This window comes from Urocitellus parryii, chromosome 2, assembly GCF_045843805.1.
Source record: "Urocitellus parryii isolate mUroPar1 chromosome 2, mUroPar1.hap1, whole genome shotgun sequence".
NCBI classification, from domain to species: Eukaryota; Metazoa; Chordata; class Mammalia; order Rodentia; family Sciuridae; genus Urocitellus; species Urocitellus parryii.
In genome coordinates this window covers 98,471,044-98,488,413 of record NC_135532.1, presented here as the reverse complement: position 1 = coordinate 98,488,413, position 17,370 = coordinate 98,471,044, and the positions used below count along the sequence as shown (strand labels likewise).

General features: G+C 44.5%; 1 protein-coding gene across 1 annotated transcript in view; it reads left to right on the top strand.

Moving 5' to 3' along the window:
• Nucleotides 1-17,370, top strand: part of Slco2a1 (solute carrier organic anion transporter family member 2A1) — an 85,191-nt gene that overhangs the window by 43,637 nt on the left and 24,184 nt on the right. The window contains exon 3 of the mRNA XM_026383897.2: nucleotides 177-339. Coding sequence (XP_026239682.2) covers nucleotides 177-339 — 163 coding nt within the window. The remainder of the gene's footprint in view (nucleotides 1-176; nucleotides 340-17,370) is intronic.

The following is a 17,370-nucleotide window of genomic DNA, read 5'->3' as shown; positions in this document are numbered from 1 at the left end:
GGGGTCCGGGTGGGGGAAGGCTTTCAGGACTGGCTGGGGGATCTCTGCTGGGGCTCCTGGCTGGAGTTGGAGGAGCCTCTTCCCTCTCTAGTCTTCCAGGTGAAGTGTGTCAGGTCTCCTATGGTGTGGGTGAGGACGGGATCTGTGGCTCACCCGGCCCTTCCGTTCCTCTGCAGATCAGCAATGCCATCCTCATCATCTTCGTCAGCTACTTTGGCAGCCGGGTGCACCGACCTCGACTGATCGGCATTGGGGGTCTCCTCCTGGCTGCTGGTGCCTTCGTCCTCACCCTGCCACACTTCCTCTCGGAGCCCTACCAGTACACCTCGGTCAGCGTCGGTGAGTGGCCTCTGACCCCTGCCTCACAGGGAGGAGGAACAGAGGGATCTGCTGGAGGGGCGATGGTGGATACCACGGGGGCCATGAAAAGATTTGCAAATCTTCTTCCAATAAAGAGCTTGTATTCAAAGTTTGGAATGAACTTTGAATATTATATATATATATATATATATATATATATATATATATATATATATATATATATATATTTTAATAAAACACAACAAGTAACCCAATTTAAAAGTGGGCAGAGGGCTTGAACCAGAGTTTTCTTGACTTTAATTGGTTGGTTTCTCCATAATGCACATCTGAAGCTCAGAACACACCAAAGTATGTAGATATAGATTTTTTTCCCTAGATGCATTGAGTAGTTGTTCCAAGCCCTGTTTGTTGAGGATGGAGCATGCAGCCCCCTCCCACTTCGTATGACTCCTGAGGCTCCATGTCAGAAATGACCCAAACTTCACCTGCTTGAGGACACTCATGAACAGCGCCCATGATGATAATTGGAGGAAATAGAGTCCAACACCAATCATAATGAGATATGGGCATTTCTTGATATTTAATGGCACTTCCTGACATTTGAACATGTGTCTATCATTCTTTAGGTGACATTGCATTTCTACAGTGCATGCATTTGTTCCCCTGGACACTAGTGAAGAGCAGAGAAAAGGTATAAGTTAAGGATTCACAGATGTCCAGTGACTTCCCCCAAGGACCAGTTGGTTAAGGAGGGGGGGGGGCTTAGGTCTCTTGACCCTTGAAGGAATGCTCCTTCTGGGATCTGCACCTCTCCTTGGTGAGATATCCAGGGCAGGATGAGATGGGTAGAGTTTACATGATTCATAAGCATTGTATTAAATGGTACTAAATTTGCCCAGGAACTGATCCCTTTTTAAAAAGTTATTCTATTTTTCATATGAAAAAATTCAAAATATAGCAAAGTAAATAATGTGGCACATATCTATGTATTGCCCACCAAGATTTAGTGGTTTTCCTTCAGAACTTAAAAAAAAATAGCTGTATTAAGATTTACTTCACATGGCATATAATTCATCCATTTTAAGTGCCTAATTTAATTAATTTTGATATACTGCATTAGATGAACATAATATAAAATTTGCTGTCTTAACCATTCAGTGTTCTTAAACACATTCTAAATGTTGTCCAAGCACCCCTGAAAATATTTCCAAAATATTTCTGTGGTTCCAAATAAAAATTCTGTATCCATAAGCAATGTCTCTCCACTCCCATCCCCAGAGCCTGGTCACCTCTCATCCACTTGCTGCCTCTATGTCTAGATATTTCAGGTAAAAGGGGAGTCATACAATACTTATCCTTTGTGCCTATCTTATTTCATTTAGCATCATGTTTTCAAGATTTATCCATGTGGTAGAATAGATCAGATTTATTCCATCATGATTGAGTATATTTTGTTGATGTATATGACACATTTTATTTATGCAGCCATGTGTTGGTAGACACTTGGTATTTTTTGGTCAGCTTTTTCATCACTGTGACCAAAAGACCTCACGAGAACAACTTAGAGGAGGTCAAGTTTATTTTGGCTCATGGTTTCAGAAGTCTCAGTCCATAGATGGCAGAATTTGTTGCTCTGGGCCAAGGCAGGATTTCATGGCGGAAGGTTGTGGTAGAAGACATGGAACCAGAAAGCAGAGAGAGATCCGCTCACCAGGGACAAAACATAATCTCCAAAGGCACAACCCCAGTGACCTACCTTCTCCAGCCATACCCACCTGCCTACAGTTACCGCCCAGTTAATCCATCAGTGGATTAATCCACAAAGATTAGGCTACATCTCATAATCTAATTATTCCTCCTCTGAAAATTCTTGCACTGTCTCACACATGCACTTTTGGAAGACATCTCATATGTAAACCATAACACTGGGGTTGTCAGACACTTCCTTTTAAAAAGAAAGTTAGCTGTTCCCTTCCTCCCTCGCCTCTCCCCCATGGCTAGCTGCTGGTCTGTAGCTGGTGTTCTTAAGCCACTGTTGATCTGTGTACCTACTGTTCCTCCTTCTAGTGTCCTACTTCTTTAGACCTGGTTTTCTTCCCTACTGGCTTATTAGTTACCTTACATTTAAATTTTTTAATAAATTTATTATGCAAGAAAATTGACTTTTTTGCTGGAGGTAGACTACACGTCTATAAATTTCAACATATTTATAGATTCAAGTAACAATCACCATAGTCAGGGTCCCTCCCTCCCAGTTCCATTGCCCCCCCACATTCCATTCTGCTATTCCTTTATACTCACTCTCCCCAGACCTACAACCTCTATTCTGCTTCTATCATTTCAGATTTATGGCTTTGAGAATATCAAGTAAGTGGAAGCACCCAGCATGTAACCTTTGAAATTCATCCCAGTTGATCCATGTATCAACAGCTTCCTCCTTTTTATTCCTGACATACTTTGCATGGATGTTCCTCAGTTTATCCACTCACCTAATGAAAGACACTTGGAGTGTGTCCAGTTTGTAGCCATTATTAACAGAGTTGTTATAAATCTTTGTGTACAGGTTTTTATAGGACTGTAGGTTTATGAGGTGAAACATTGTTTCCTGTGCTGTTTGTTATCCAGATGTCATCTTTGGTGAATTGTTTATTCAAGCCTTCAACCCATTGTTAAATGCGATTTTTTTTTATTGTTGATTTTGAGAGTTTGTTATAAATTATGGCTACTTCTTTACTGGATATGAGATTTGCAGATATTTTCCGTATGTCCTTGGCTTTTTCCTTTATATCCTTTTAATAGTATCATTTGTAGAACAAAAGTTTTAAATTTTGATGAAGTCCAATTTATCTTTTTTCTAAATTTTATTTTATGACTTGTGCCCGGGATGCTGCCTTTAAGAACTCTGCCAACTTCAGGACTCAACATGTTTTCTAAAGGTGTTCCAGTCTTACATTTACATTTAGATCTGAGATCAATTCTCATTTAAATTTTTATAGCGTTTCTTTTCTTTAGTTTTTCCTTTTAGTGTATGTCAAATTGTATCAACACCATTTGTTGAAAAATCCTCTTTCCTACATAAAATTATTTTTGGACCATTAGCAATAAATTGACTTGAGCCAGGGACACAGATCAGTAGCAGAGCACTTGCCTCCCATGCACAAAGTCCTGGATTTCATACACAGCAATGCCCCCCAAAAGGATCATATTCATGTGGGTCAGTTTCTGTATTTTCTATTCCACGTTATTGATCCATGTGTCCTATCTTCTCCAATATCACAAGGTCTTTCTTACTGATGTTTCATAGTACATCTCCAACTTCATTATTTTTCAAAATTGTTTTACCTATTTTAATTCATTTGTCTATCCATATACATTTTAAAATTAGTTCGTCTGTACTTAAAAGAAAAATCCTTCTGGAATTTTTATTATAATTCCAGATCAATTTGAGGACAAATTAGCATGCTTATTATGTCAGGTCTACTTACCTGTGAACACAATATACTTCACCATTTTTCTTAAATTTAACATTGAGCTTGATTTAGCAAACTCCAAAGTTGATCTATTCTTCAAGAGAATAAGATAAGAATCCTAGGATATTTTGATGCCCCTGTTCTTTCCTATCTTCTTTTATGGCTGAATAGAATTTTAGTTCCATCTGTATTTAATCTCCATAGTGGTCATTAGTATTTTTATTATATTGTTAAAAATAAATAAGTTGATGTTTATTTATATTTACCCACAAGTTTGCCGGGTTTTTTGTTCAGCATTGCTTTTTGTATTTCACCCTTCCTGCTAATTCAATTTCCTTTCTCCTAAGTATGTCCTTTAATGCTTCTTTCAGGTAGGCCCATGAGTGAGAAAATCTCCTTTTATCTTAAAATGTGCCAATTTTATCTTTGTTCTTGAATTATAGTTTAGCTACAAACTATATAACTGTATATTAAATAAATACAAACTTTTAAATTAATGGTTATTTCTTCTGAGCGCTTTGAAGATAACTTACCTACCTGTCTTTTGGCATTTCTTGATGGTGTTGGGACTGCTAATTATCATTCCTTTTTAGGTATGCCATATTTTCTATCTAGTTGTATTTAAGAGTTTTTGTCTTTTCTTTGTTGTTCTGTATGTCCACCATAAGGTATCTGAGTATGGGTTTATTTTTATTCATCTATTTGGAAGTTCATGGTGCTGTTTTTTCTGGAGATTAGGCTTGAAGATTAAGTTTTTTTTTTCCTTTAAGTTTGAAAAATGCTAAGTCAAAAATGCTCCTAATGTCACTGTCACACCTTTTTTTTCCCCCCTGTCCTTTCTTTAAATTCCTTCTACAAATGTATGTTGGTCATTTAATTTCTGGCCTTATTGTCCTTTGATCTCTATTATATACTTTTCAGTGCTTTGTTCACCTCCACTGCATCCTGGGTGATTTCCTTCAAGCAGGTCTTTCTGATTCTTTAGCCTCTCTTTAGCTTTCTTAGTGTCAAGTCTATCCTTTACATTGTGAATTTTAGTAACTCTATTTGGCTAGTTTCTCAAAGTACATATGATGGTTTTGCAAATCTTTCTGCCCTGATTTCATGATTTCTTGGTGTTTTCCTTATGATTTCTAATTTTTTTAAATGTTTTCAATTATGTTAAATATGTTTATTTTACGGTCATCTTTTTCCAGTTTTGCTACTGGCTCAAGTTTGGGGAGTGTTAATCCTCCTGCCGATTAGTGTCTGCTTGCTCTTGTTCATGGCAAACCATCTCTTTGTATGGTCTACAGTGTTTGACCATGGAGCCATTTACAGTGGCATTTTTTTTCCCTCTGAAGAAATTGTTTGTGGCCAGGGTTGGGAAATAGTTCTACTGAGTGACTCTGTGCCTGTGTGTGCATTTCCTCAGCACCCCAGGAACATTGCGCTTTGGATTTCATGTTATGTGACTTTGTTAGCTTGGGAGAAATTTGCACTTGTTTTAAGGGAAGTAGGGAGGAGGAAGTAGCCGTGGTTTGACAATGAACATCAGTGAGATGCCCAGTCTGCAAATGCTCATCCTTAGTACCCTGGAGTGGAGTTAAATGTGTCTGGGGATGAGTGAGCCACTCAGGGATGTGCTGAGGGAATAACTGATTCTGGTTTACTTAAATACAAAGTTCTTTTAGAAGTCAGGTATGTAAGGCTGGGGTTGTGACTCAGTGGTAGAGTGCTTGTCTAGCACATGCAAGGCACTGGGTTTGATCCCCAGCACCACATAAAAATAAAAAATAAAAATAAACAAAATAGAGATATTGTGTCCATCTACAACTAACAATATTTTTTTAAAAAAGTCAGATTATAGAACATGTTCAAGAAATGAATCACTTGGAAGGATAGATGGGATTCCTCTGTATGTTTTGAGACCTGTGCTGGAGGGAGATAGGTGGCTGGAATGGGAAAGGGATGGAGCAGAGACAGGGATGTCTCACGACAAAATGTCTGATGCATTCTGGTCCTGCAAATCTTTTCTCCACCTCTCCGTAAATCACTAGTGCGCTAGTCATTTCCCTTAAGAACATTCTGGTCTTGGGTCTATTTGGACCGTTTCAAGGCTGAGTCCTTCTTCCAATGAGCAGAGAACGACAGAACTGAGCCAATGGCTCTTGCCCCATGAGTCCTTCCACCCCCTCAGTCTGGACAAGGAGTTGGAGGCCAGCTCTCGAGGAGAGAGTCAGGACAGGACTTTCCCCAGAGCAAGAAGACAGGGCTAATGAAATTAGCCAGGGAGCCGAGGGGAGGCTTCCTGCCAGACACCACACACCCGTAGCCTGTTCAGCCTCACAGACTGGCTCCCCGCGGCCTAGGCCCAGATCCCAGTGGCCTTTGCTTTGCAGAGCAGCCATGGGAAGGTGGTTAGAGAGGGGCCCCCACTCTGTTCCTTGTTAGTGACGGTCAGTTGGTTTGGGTTCAGCTCACCCAGCTCAGAAGAAAACATTCTGCCAGTTCAGCCTCAACCTCAGTGGTCTTAGCCAAAATCATCCTAGAGAGGACGCGAAGTGGGTGTGAGAAGGGCCATCGCTTCTCTTGCAGGGTGGCAGGGGGTGTCCACAGGCCAGGAGAGTGGACTGTTGATTACTGTTGCTCTTTTTGTGCAAATTCTAATTGCAAGAAGGGGGCATATCAGTCTTGCTTGCCAGGGCTAGGATCAGAGCAACAGCTGGAAATGCTCAGGGCTGGGCTACCTTCAGAGCATCTTCCTGGTTCCAAGTGCTAGGAATGAGCAGGACTCTGGCCCAGAAAGCACATCTGTGGGATCTAGGTGGGGCTGTGCACTGGGTGCCAGCATGCATCATATGTGCAAATGAAAAATATTCATCAAAATTCCCTTCATGGGAAAAGTCTGACATGTGACTCTTACTTCAAATGTATGCTTATGGGAACTTTAGTTTTGAATTGTGTGAGTTCATCAAAAATAAGCACATTTCATTAAAATGCAACACCCTGAACATTGGTGCGAGTCTGAACTGGCTTCTGGAGCTGGGCTTTGAGATTCCCTGACGGTGTGGCTTTGGGCCACTACCCCGCTTCCTCCTTGCCGAGTCTCACTCAATTCCTCCCTGTAAGATCCCTTAGGACTGCAAAGTTGCACATCCATATGCTTAGCCAGTGGCTGGCACAGGCATAATCATGAATGGGTGGCTCTTGTTCCTGGTGGTGGGGACAATGCATGTGTGCCATTTGGATAAGTTAGTAACTGCTCAGGATCCCAAATGAGAAAGCCCCCTGCTTCCTGGGAAGAGCTGAGTACAATAGTCCTAGCCCTGGGATTGGGGGCATCTGAAGGGAGCTTCTCTCTGATCCTCTGCTCTATCTGGAGGAAGGCCCTTCCCTGATCATGGTCACTGCTGCATCCTCATATATGAAGCCACAGGATTCCTCTGTGCTCTTTTGCTCAATGCCCAGATTCTCAGGTTGGTACAGTCTGGTGATGTTTGTTGGTAGAGCAAAAACAGGACATTCTAGTCTTAGCTCAGCCACACTCGCCAACTCTCCTTTCTCAGTCTATTTCCTTGCCTGTAGAATGGGAACAATAATATCTTCACTTTTACTATGATCTGAGAGTAAAATTAAAATGAGCTGGGTGTGGTGGCACACACCTTCATCCCAGTGGCTTGGGAGGCCGAGGCAGAAGGATAGAAAGTTCAAAGCCAACCTCAGCAACTTAATGAGGCCCTAAGCAACTTAGCAAGACCCTGTCTCAGAATCAAATATAAGGGCTGAAGATGTGGCTCAATGCTTAAGCACCCCTGGGTTCAATCCCTGGTACCAAATAAATATATGAAACAAGTAACATATGTGAAGTGCCTGGCTCATATTAGCTCTCCAGCACGTTTCCATGTGCCAGCCCTTGTGGTATTTGAATTCTGTTCTGCATAAGTAATGGCCCACAGACCGACTATATGTGCTTACCACTGATTTCTTCCTCCTTAGAACAAAGCTGCCCCAGAAAGAAACATGGGAAATGAAGTCTAACTCCCATGTTTTAGGAAAAGAAATTAAAGAAGGGCTGAGCATTGCGGGAATCAAGGAGACCTTTAACAACTAATTGCTAATTTTAAAAAGGCCACGCAGACATTTATGGATGTTTAGATTTTCTAAATGTCAGTGGGGTCCGGAAATGTGCCCTGGCGCCTTTCTGAGAGAGACTGGTTACCCAGCCAAAGCCTCCAAGCCCACTCCTGGAAGGCACGGAGAGGTTTTCCTAGGCGGGCAACAGGCCAGCGGAGACCAGTTCTCCCAGGAGATAAGAGAAGGGTCTTCGGAAACCCACGTCTGGCGGGAGTAGGTGTAACCTGTGAAAGATCCCAAGGCCAAGTCCAGAGGGAAGTCCACCCCTACAGACAATGGATGCTGCGAGCAGGAAGCTTCCTCCCTCCTCCCTCCCCCCAGGTGCAGCAGGAAGAGGGAGTGGGGATTGTATTTTTGGAGCAGCCAAGAAAAGAAAAAGAAGAGTCACTTTCTAGTTCTTTGCCAGTCCCCATGCTGTGGTCACCCATCCCAAGGCTGACCCTGGGAAGAAGCCTGGTGGGAAGGCCTTGGGATCCTGAGTGACTAGGTCCCCTCCTTGGTGAACAACACACAGCCCCCAGCCCCCAAAGCAGAATCCATTCCCTAAACCTTGTGAGCCATACAGGGTCCTTGAGCTGAGGGAACATGGCTTCTGGGAAATTTCAGGGGGTGAAACCCACCTGCAGGGTGAAATGAATATATTAGTAAGTCCCAGAGAAAAGTGAAGGGCACCCCCTTAGCTGGGCAGCTTGAGTGCTTTGCTGGTGCACAGGTGTGTGATGAGTGGGGCGTTTCTACAGGTAAGAAGCTGTGCATGGTGGCGGTGGTGGTAGTAGTGGATGTGAGATGCGAGGATGGGTGGACATGCACAGGATGGGCTGGGCAGATGGCTGGGGGTGCGTGGAGGTGAGAGGCCTATGTGAGGGGGAGGGGGAAGCGAGTCCACTGCAGGATGAGCAGGTGGGTGGTCAGCGTGGGAGTTGTCCAACCCGACCAGTTGGATCTATTTAACCTGAAATGGAAGAGAAAATAAACAAGAAGGAAAAAAAAAAATCACAAGACACATGGGTGTTATTAATTCAGCTGAAAGAAAAATATCCCTGAACAGATGAGCAGAACAAAACCTAATGAGATTTGATATGGAACTTTTTTTTTTTTTTTAATGCACGGTGTAGGAAAGGGTAGAAATAAACGTGGAAAAGTGATAGAAAACAGGAGGCAGCTATGTTGAACATCAAAGACGAAAAAGTAAGTCCTCAAGGGCTGGATGGAGACCCCGTTCGTCTCCATGGTAGTGAAATAGCAGCCTCTCCACAGCCCAGGGCAGTTGATCTAGTTGACTTTCCTTCACGGTCTTTGAATGTCTGTTTTTCTGACAAGTCACGGCCCCTCTCAGCTGGCTTGATCTCCTGGGCCTGAGGCACAGTCCTGGGGGACCCCTGAGCCTCACTCCCCTCCTTTTTCTGGTCCCCCAGGTGTGTCTACCTGATTTTCTTGCTCAGGAATGAGGCAGGAAGGCAGGCCTGCTTTAGGTCAAGGGTCTTGGAGCCAAGCTACGGCCCTCTCCTCCAGCAAGAGCCGCTTCTCAGGGAAGGCTGGTGGGTCTTGTGTCGTGGGCCCAGCTAAGGTAGTGAGAGGGTCTCCTTGGGAGCCAGCATCCAGGGTGGAAAGGAGGACAGCTCACTATTCTGGTGCCTTTCCCCTCTTCTTGGCCTGGGGCCCTGGGAGAGAAGAGGTCTCAGCAGGGGAGCACCTGCCTGGACAAGACCTCTGTTTGGATCTGTTTCATGCATGATATGTTTCCAAATACTCTGATTTCAGAAAGATTTTACTGGCTGATGTGTTTGAAAACCACTGAATCAGCCCAGGAGTCGACATTTCTGGTAAAGTGCCACCAGGAATGCTGGGTAGTAAATATTTCAGGCTTGCCCACCACGAGGTCTCTGAAACTCCTCAGCAGTGCCTTGGTGGCACGAAAGTTGCCCCTGACCGTAGTGAAACAAATGGTCTAGATGTGTTCCCACAAAACATTTGGGCACAAAAACAGGCTGGGGACCAAGGTTAGCCCATAGTCATAGTTTGCCAGCCACTAGGCCAGACAGTTCTCAAGATTAGGCAGGTCTGCTGCAGCTGCTGGACAGCCAGAGCCAGATCCAAAAGGTGAAGGACCCACCAGCCTGCATTACTGTGCCCAGTCCTAGATCATGGAGGCAAGTTCCCCTTTTCCCCCCAAGTGGGAACTCCTTTTCTTAGGTCTCCCTGAATTTTCTCTCCTAACATATTCCATGGGTGCTGGGTCTGCCTCCTAGAACCATCTAGAACAAGCCCAGCAGCCCACAGCTACAACAGCCATCACATGGCCCAGAGTTTTTTGTTTGTTTGTCTGTTTCTTTTTGCAGTCCTTGTGGCCCTGTGCATGCTTGGCAAGTGTTCTACCACTGAGCTACATCCCCCAGCCCCTTCGATTTTTTTCTTTTGAGACCCCGTCTTGCCAAGTTGCCTAGGCTGGCCCTGAACCTGTGATGCTCTTGCCTCAGCCTCCCCCGTCGTCAGGATCACAGGCATGCGCCACTGCACCCAGCAAGTCGCTGCTGACTTGGCTTCACTCCCTTCTCTCATCCTTATGGAATGAGGCTTCAGGCCCTTGGGGACCAGGCTGCAGGGAAATGGTGCCCTCGGGGTGGCCTCCCTGGGAAGAAGACAGAGTCCTCATGCAGACTGAAATTAGGAACATGTGATCAAGAGGACCAGGGACTTGTCCCCACAAACCCTTCCAATTGCTGACTAGCTGACTTCTTTGAAGTTAAAGTAAGGCTTTGTATTTTACCCCTGTAAGAGTCATACTCCTTGCTTGGACCCCCCCCCCTATTTTTTAGTGGTGCATTATAATTATACATAATAGTGGGATTCATTATGCCTGATCACACATGCAGATAACATAATTTTCTCAATCTCATTGCCCCGTACCTCCCCTTTCCCTCCCCTCCTTCCTCCCTCCCTCCCGATGATCTCCTTCCTCTACTCTATTGGTCTTCCTTTTATGTTTGTATGATCTGCCCCCTTCCCATCTTTTTTATTATATATATATTTCTTGGGTTCTTTTTTTTTTTTAATTTCTTTGTCCCACCCACTAGCTTCCTCATTAGAGAGAAAACATTTCACTATTGAGTTTCTGAGTCTAGCTTATTTCACTTAGCATGATGTTCTCGGATTCCATCCACTTACCTGCAAATGACACAATTTCATTCTTAATGGTGGAGTTAAACTCTCTTGTGTATACATATACCACATTTTCTTTATGTGTTGACAGGCGCCAAGGCTGGTTCCATAGCTTGGCTCTATAAAAATGGGTGCTGCTATTATCACTGTAATGTGCTGATTTTGGTTCTCTGGGGTAAATACCAAGGAGTGGGATAGCTGGCTCACAGGGCCACTCCATACTAGGTGCACTGTGAGCAGTTGTCCCCTGAGGACTCTGCAGCCACGTGTCCCCATCTTGTCTAGCAGGGATATCATGACAGGCTTTGTCAACAGGCTTCCTTCTGTCAATAAACACCATGTTATGGCTTCCTGCTGGTTTGGGAGCCCCACGAACAGAGGAAATGGGAGGGGCGGGGTATACAAATGGCTTTTGATGAACTCACATTGGCTCTGTAACAGCTTTGTTTTTTTTCTTCAAAGAACTCCTCATCAGCCTCCTGAATAAATGTGTGAACAGCAAGTTCTGCCTCATACTCAATGGAGGCGGGTGCTAATTAAGTGCACATTTCTTTGAATATTAAAATTAAATAGCCCTGAGTTGCTATCCGCCTACTTAGATAATGCCTTCCTTCCCTGCTCCCCACTGAAGAAGTAACTCAATGATGAGCTGAGCCAGGTGCTGCCCAGGGGGTGGGCTTGTGTGCACTGGAAAGGGGGGTTGAGGAGGCAGGTGGGGGAGCCCCTGCTCAGCAGCATGTCACTCAGCCTTTAGGGCAGTACACAACAGGCCCACCTGCTCACGCCCGGTTCATCCATCACTCAGCCTCCTCTGTAAAAGTAGGCATTTTCCCAGGGACCCCACCCCTGCCGCTGGGGCCAGGGTGGCAGTGTGGAAAGGAGAATCCACCCTCGAGACACTTCTCCTTCCACTCCGCTGAGCTCACTCGTTCTCTGCACAGTAGCAAACTCTTCTCGGCACTTGATCTGTGATTTCTCTATTATAATCCATCTGTTGCTGGACACCAGCTCTAATCTTGTCTCTTTTCTAAACCCAGCCCCCAAGTTCCTTTTTTTTTTTTTTTTTTTTTTTGCAGGGATGAGGAGTACCAGGGATTGAACTCAAGGGTATGTGGCCGCCGAGCCACATCCCCAGCCTTATTTTGTATTTTATTTAGAGACAGGGTCTCACCGAGTAGCTTAGTGCCTTGCTTTTGCTGAAGCTGGCTTTGAACTCGCAATCCTCCTGCCTCAGTCATGAGCCACTAGATTATCGGCATGTGCCACTGCACCCAGCAAGTCCCCAAGTTCTTAAAAGCCTGGGTGACACTGCCTATCTCCAGGCTTCTGCCATTTCTCTTATCCATCTGAGTTTCTCAATGTTACTCATCTTTTTTGGTTGAAAATTGGTATTGTGGTAGGGTCACTACATTCGAGGTTATAACATGAATTTTTTAAAATAAAATATATTGCATTTTTAATTGACACAATGACTGTGCATATTTATAGGGTACAGTGTGACATTTCAGTACATATACACAATGTGTAATGATCAGATCAGGAAAACTGGCATATGTATCTTCTCAGATATTTGCTATTTCTCTATGTTGGGGATACTCAAAAATCATAGCTACTAGCTATTTGGAAATATTTAATTAATTGTTGTCAGCCATAATTACCCAACTTTATCATTATCTTTAATTGTCATAAGAATACTTCAAGTATCATTATATCTATTTTGAAGACAACAATACTGAGGTTCAGAAAGGTCCCTGACCCATAAGCAGTAAATCCAAGATTTGCACCCAGTCATCTGGTTTCAAAGGGTAAATTTTTTCCATTGCCCCAGAATGTCCCCCAGGCTATAAACCTTGACCGATTTTTTTTTTTTTATGCTGGTACTGATTATGTTCTCCTAGTTTCCCAAGATGAGGCTCAGAATGTCTTTGCTCATGGAAATTATTTTATAAAGGGGGCTTCGTTTAGTTGGAATAGAACACGTTATTCCAGGAGGCATTCTGGATTAACTTGTGGACTCTCCTGGGAATCTGATCACTTTGGATTTGCAAACAATCCAAGTTACAAATGACTTTGAGCTATCAAATCATGACAGAGTTCCGGACAGTGTGTTCCAAGCCTACTGGTGGGTGTTGCCAGTTTCAGGAAGAACTGTGGAGTCGCTGAATTTAGGAGGATGAGGAAATCGGTCCTTCAGAGTAGAACATTCTGAAAGAGGGTTCCAGGGGTTGCACCGATAACCCAAGGGCTCAGCATCTTGGCCACAGCTTCCTGAGAACTTTCCAGAGACACCCCTGCCTGTCTCTGTTGCTTTATGCATCTGGGTATGGGCTTGTTAATCTTCCTCCCCGTCTTACCCTACTCACCCACAGGCTCCCCAGGCATAGCCATACCCTTACGAGAACCATGGCTTGAAGGAGGATTTGCTGATGCCCTTTTGGGTCCTGGTAGGATTTTCTCTCTGCTCTGCATAATGACAGATTGACCAGTCAAAGGAAGCCCACTTGACACCACCTTCTTAGGTTGCTTGGTCTTCCTGAGACCCTCTTTAGGCCCCATTCCTGACCTATGTGCAGACACTGTTATTATGCCCCCAACAGCCTCCCAGCCAGCCTCAGCCTGGCCAGCTAGGTTGTAGGAAAGAGCCTGGGACAAGGAAGTGGCCATCCCTTGCTCTGCCCCAAACCTGTCCCATCTCTGTGGGTCCCCCGCTAGGGGAAGCATCCTTTCCTGACACAGTCTCTTGTATTTCCAAACCCATGGGGAAAGGTCCAGAAATGAGAACTAAAATTCTGCATATTCAAATTGTGGGATGAATCAGAGGGTTGACTCACGTGCCACTGGGGTGGGGCTGGGGGAGCCAGAGGAGGGGAGAGGTCCTGGCCTGTTTCTAGTTAGCATTTCAGAGTTCTGTGAAAACTGGCAGGGCCAGGCCTCCGCAATCCTGCAGGAAAAAAGAATGTGCTCTGATGAACTGGATTCTTCCAGAACATTGCTTCAGGGGAGATGAGAAACAGACTGACATCCAGCTAATGAAGGCCTCTCTAAGATGGAGGTGGGCAGCCTTGGGTGGGCCGATGGATGCTGGAAGAGGGCCTCTGTGGTGGCTGGCATTTCTTTGACCTTACCACTGGATTTGACATGGTGGGAAGGCTGGGGTGAGCAGCCCCTGCAGGGTGGGGGGGATGGGGTGGGGTGGCTACTGCTCTTCAGTAAGTTACAGGGAGATTCTCCAGGTATAGAGTGTGAAAAGGGGTGAGATTGTTGTGTTCCCCTTACATGGGCACAAGCTCCCGAAGAAAGATGAGAACTTTGCTCCAGGGAGAAGGTGGGGAATGGACCGCAGAAAGCCAAGCCCCTACCCAGTTCTGTCTGCCAGGGGCCATCTATTGTCAGTGTCCCTAGATGAGAGGCCAACTTCAGGCAGGGTCCCACTGTCTGTTCTCCCCATTTCTTCCTGTCCCTGCACTCCCCTACCCCGGTCCTCTTATTTTTAAGGGAAGAACCTAATGGTCGAAGTTCTAGCTGACCCTGAGTTTACTAGGGCCACTGGCTGCAGAGGGTCCCAGGCTTGAATTCTTGGGATAACTCTGACATAAGCACCTGTCTCCACACAAAACAGGGATCAGTGGGTCCTATTAACACAGCTCCTACTGGCTGGCTTACCCTGCTCCTGGCTCCAGGATGCAAAGTCTCCCCAGCCTGGGGACCGCTGGCTGCTGCTTCCCTGAGGGCAAACAGGGGAGAGAAGCTCGACCCTCTGGGGCTACATTTATTTCACTTCTGTTTCTTTCCACAAATGTTGGAGCTTGCTCTAGGATAGATCTGGGCCTCATTCAGGGCTGGCAGACCTTGAATCAATATGGAATGCAGAATAGTGAAGAGGAACTCGGTAGACTTGGATGTAACTGGGGCCAACTGATTAATTTTTTTTAAACACAGATTTTTTTTTTTTTTAACCAACGCAGTGGCTGACACGTCATCTGACATTTTTAAAGTTAACAATAACAGTTAAACGATCCCCAGAGTGTTTTGCCTCCTGGACAACTTCATTAGGTTAAACTCGATGGGGATTTTTGTGGCCTCGGTGTACCACACAACGTGCCACGTGAAGACTTCATAAGACGGTCAACATTTTTATGATATTTGATGATCGTTAAACATCCCACAAGCAATGCTTTCGCCAGCCAAGTCAGCAACAATGTGCTAATAAAATGTGAATTTAGTAAAATAATGAGAGTCAGCAAAATCACAAACTAGCATTCTTAAAAGGAACACTTAATTCTCTGGCCCCCGTGTTGACCCAGGGGAGTTTCTCATGTCCCCATTCCCCTACAACAGCCTGACCTTGTGCATCTTACATACACCCGCTGTGGCCTCTGCACAACTACGGAGCCCCTGCACGGCCCACCCCTCCCACCTCCCACCAGCATGGGGGAGCTCCCCTCCTTCCATGTGGAACCTTGAAAACTGGCCTTAATCTCTCCATGTCTTTCCCACACTGTGCCTTCAGGATCTTCACCCTTCTGGGGTGTTCCCTAGGATACCCTTCATTCTGTGCGTTCCCAGAATTCACCAGCTCTCAGGAGCAGCCACGCCTCACCCTGGCTGTTTTTGCCCACCAACCATCATGAACTTCATTCCGAGTCATGGAGTAAGCTACGCCCACCTTGGAGCCCCTCTGCATGCCTCCCCCTTCCTCCTCGGTGCCCCATTTTTCTCAGTTCAGAGGCCCCCCCTCTCTAGGAATTTTTCACAAACCTGGGTTTGACATCTCTCCCATCTGTTCCCCGGGCACTCTGTCTCAGCATATGCCAGGGAATATTTTTTTTTCCAATTGTGGTGAAATATACACGACATGAAATGGACAATTTAATCACTTTAAGCATGGAGTTCAGTGGCATTAAGTACGTTCTCATTGTCAAGCAACTATCACCGTTTTTCCCAGTCTAAACCTCAGTGCTCATGAAACACTACCTCTTTGTTCCCTTTGCCCCCCACCCCTGGTGACCATTCCACTTTCTGTTGCTATGAATTTGACCACTTTAGACACCCCGTATTGATGTAGTCATACCATGTTGTCTTTCAGCATGTGGCTTATGTCACTTATCCTAGTGTCCTTGTGGCCCACCCATACTGTAGCGTGTGTCAGAATTCTCTTCCTCTTTAGGTTGAATGATATTCCATTGTACAGACCATATTTTGTTTATCCATTCATCCCTCGATGGAAATTTAGGTTATCTCTACATTTTAATTCCCATAAAAAATGGTGCTATGAAGATGGGAGTACAAATATCTCTTCAAGTCTGCTTTCAGGGATCTTGGGTATATCCAGAAGTTGAGCTACTGGATCATACGGCAATTCTACTTTTAGTTTTTGGAGGAACTAGCATTCTGTTTTCCACAGTGGCTGTACCATTTTACATTCCCACCAGTGGTGCACAAGTTTCTGTGCATCCTTGCCCACATTTCTTGCTTTCTGTTTGTTTGTTTGTTTCATAATAGTTATCCTGTCGGATACGAAGTGATCTCATTGTGGTTTGGGTTGCTCAAGCAATTCTGTGATTGTTTTGTTTCCCACATTTTTATTGGTACATTATAATTACACATAATGGTGGGATTCATTGTTAGATACTGGTTCATGCACCTGATAAAACAATATGATTTGGTCAGTATCATTCCCCACCCCCATGAGCCCTGTCTCTTTCTACTTTACTCATCTGCCTTCTGTTTTCATGAGATCTACCCCCAAACACACACACACACACACACACACACACACACACACACACACCTTTATTTTCCTTTTTTCTCTCTTGAGCTTCCACATATGAAGGAAAACAGGACCCTTTCTGAGTTTGGCTTACTTCACTTAACGTAATGTTCTTTGGATCCATTCATTTTTCTACAAATGACATAATTTCATTTTTCTTTATGACTGGATAAAACTCCATTGGGTATGTATACCACATTTTCTTTATCCATTCATCCACTGATGGACACCTAGGCTGGTTCCATATTTTGCCTATAATTGTGATTTGTGCTGCTATAAACATGGATCTGTGCATGTTGCAATAGTATTCTGACCAATTCTTTAGGATAAATACTGAGGAGTAGTATAGCTGGGTCATTTAGTGGTTCCATTCCTACTCTTTTAAGGAACCTCCATACTGATTTCCATGGTGATTGTATCAATTTCCAATCCCATCATCAGTGTTTTTCTCCACATCCTCTCCAGCATTTATTGTTGCCATTCTAACTGGAATGAGATGAAATCTCAGTGTAGTTTTGATTTGCATTTTTCTAA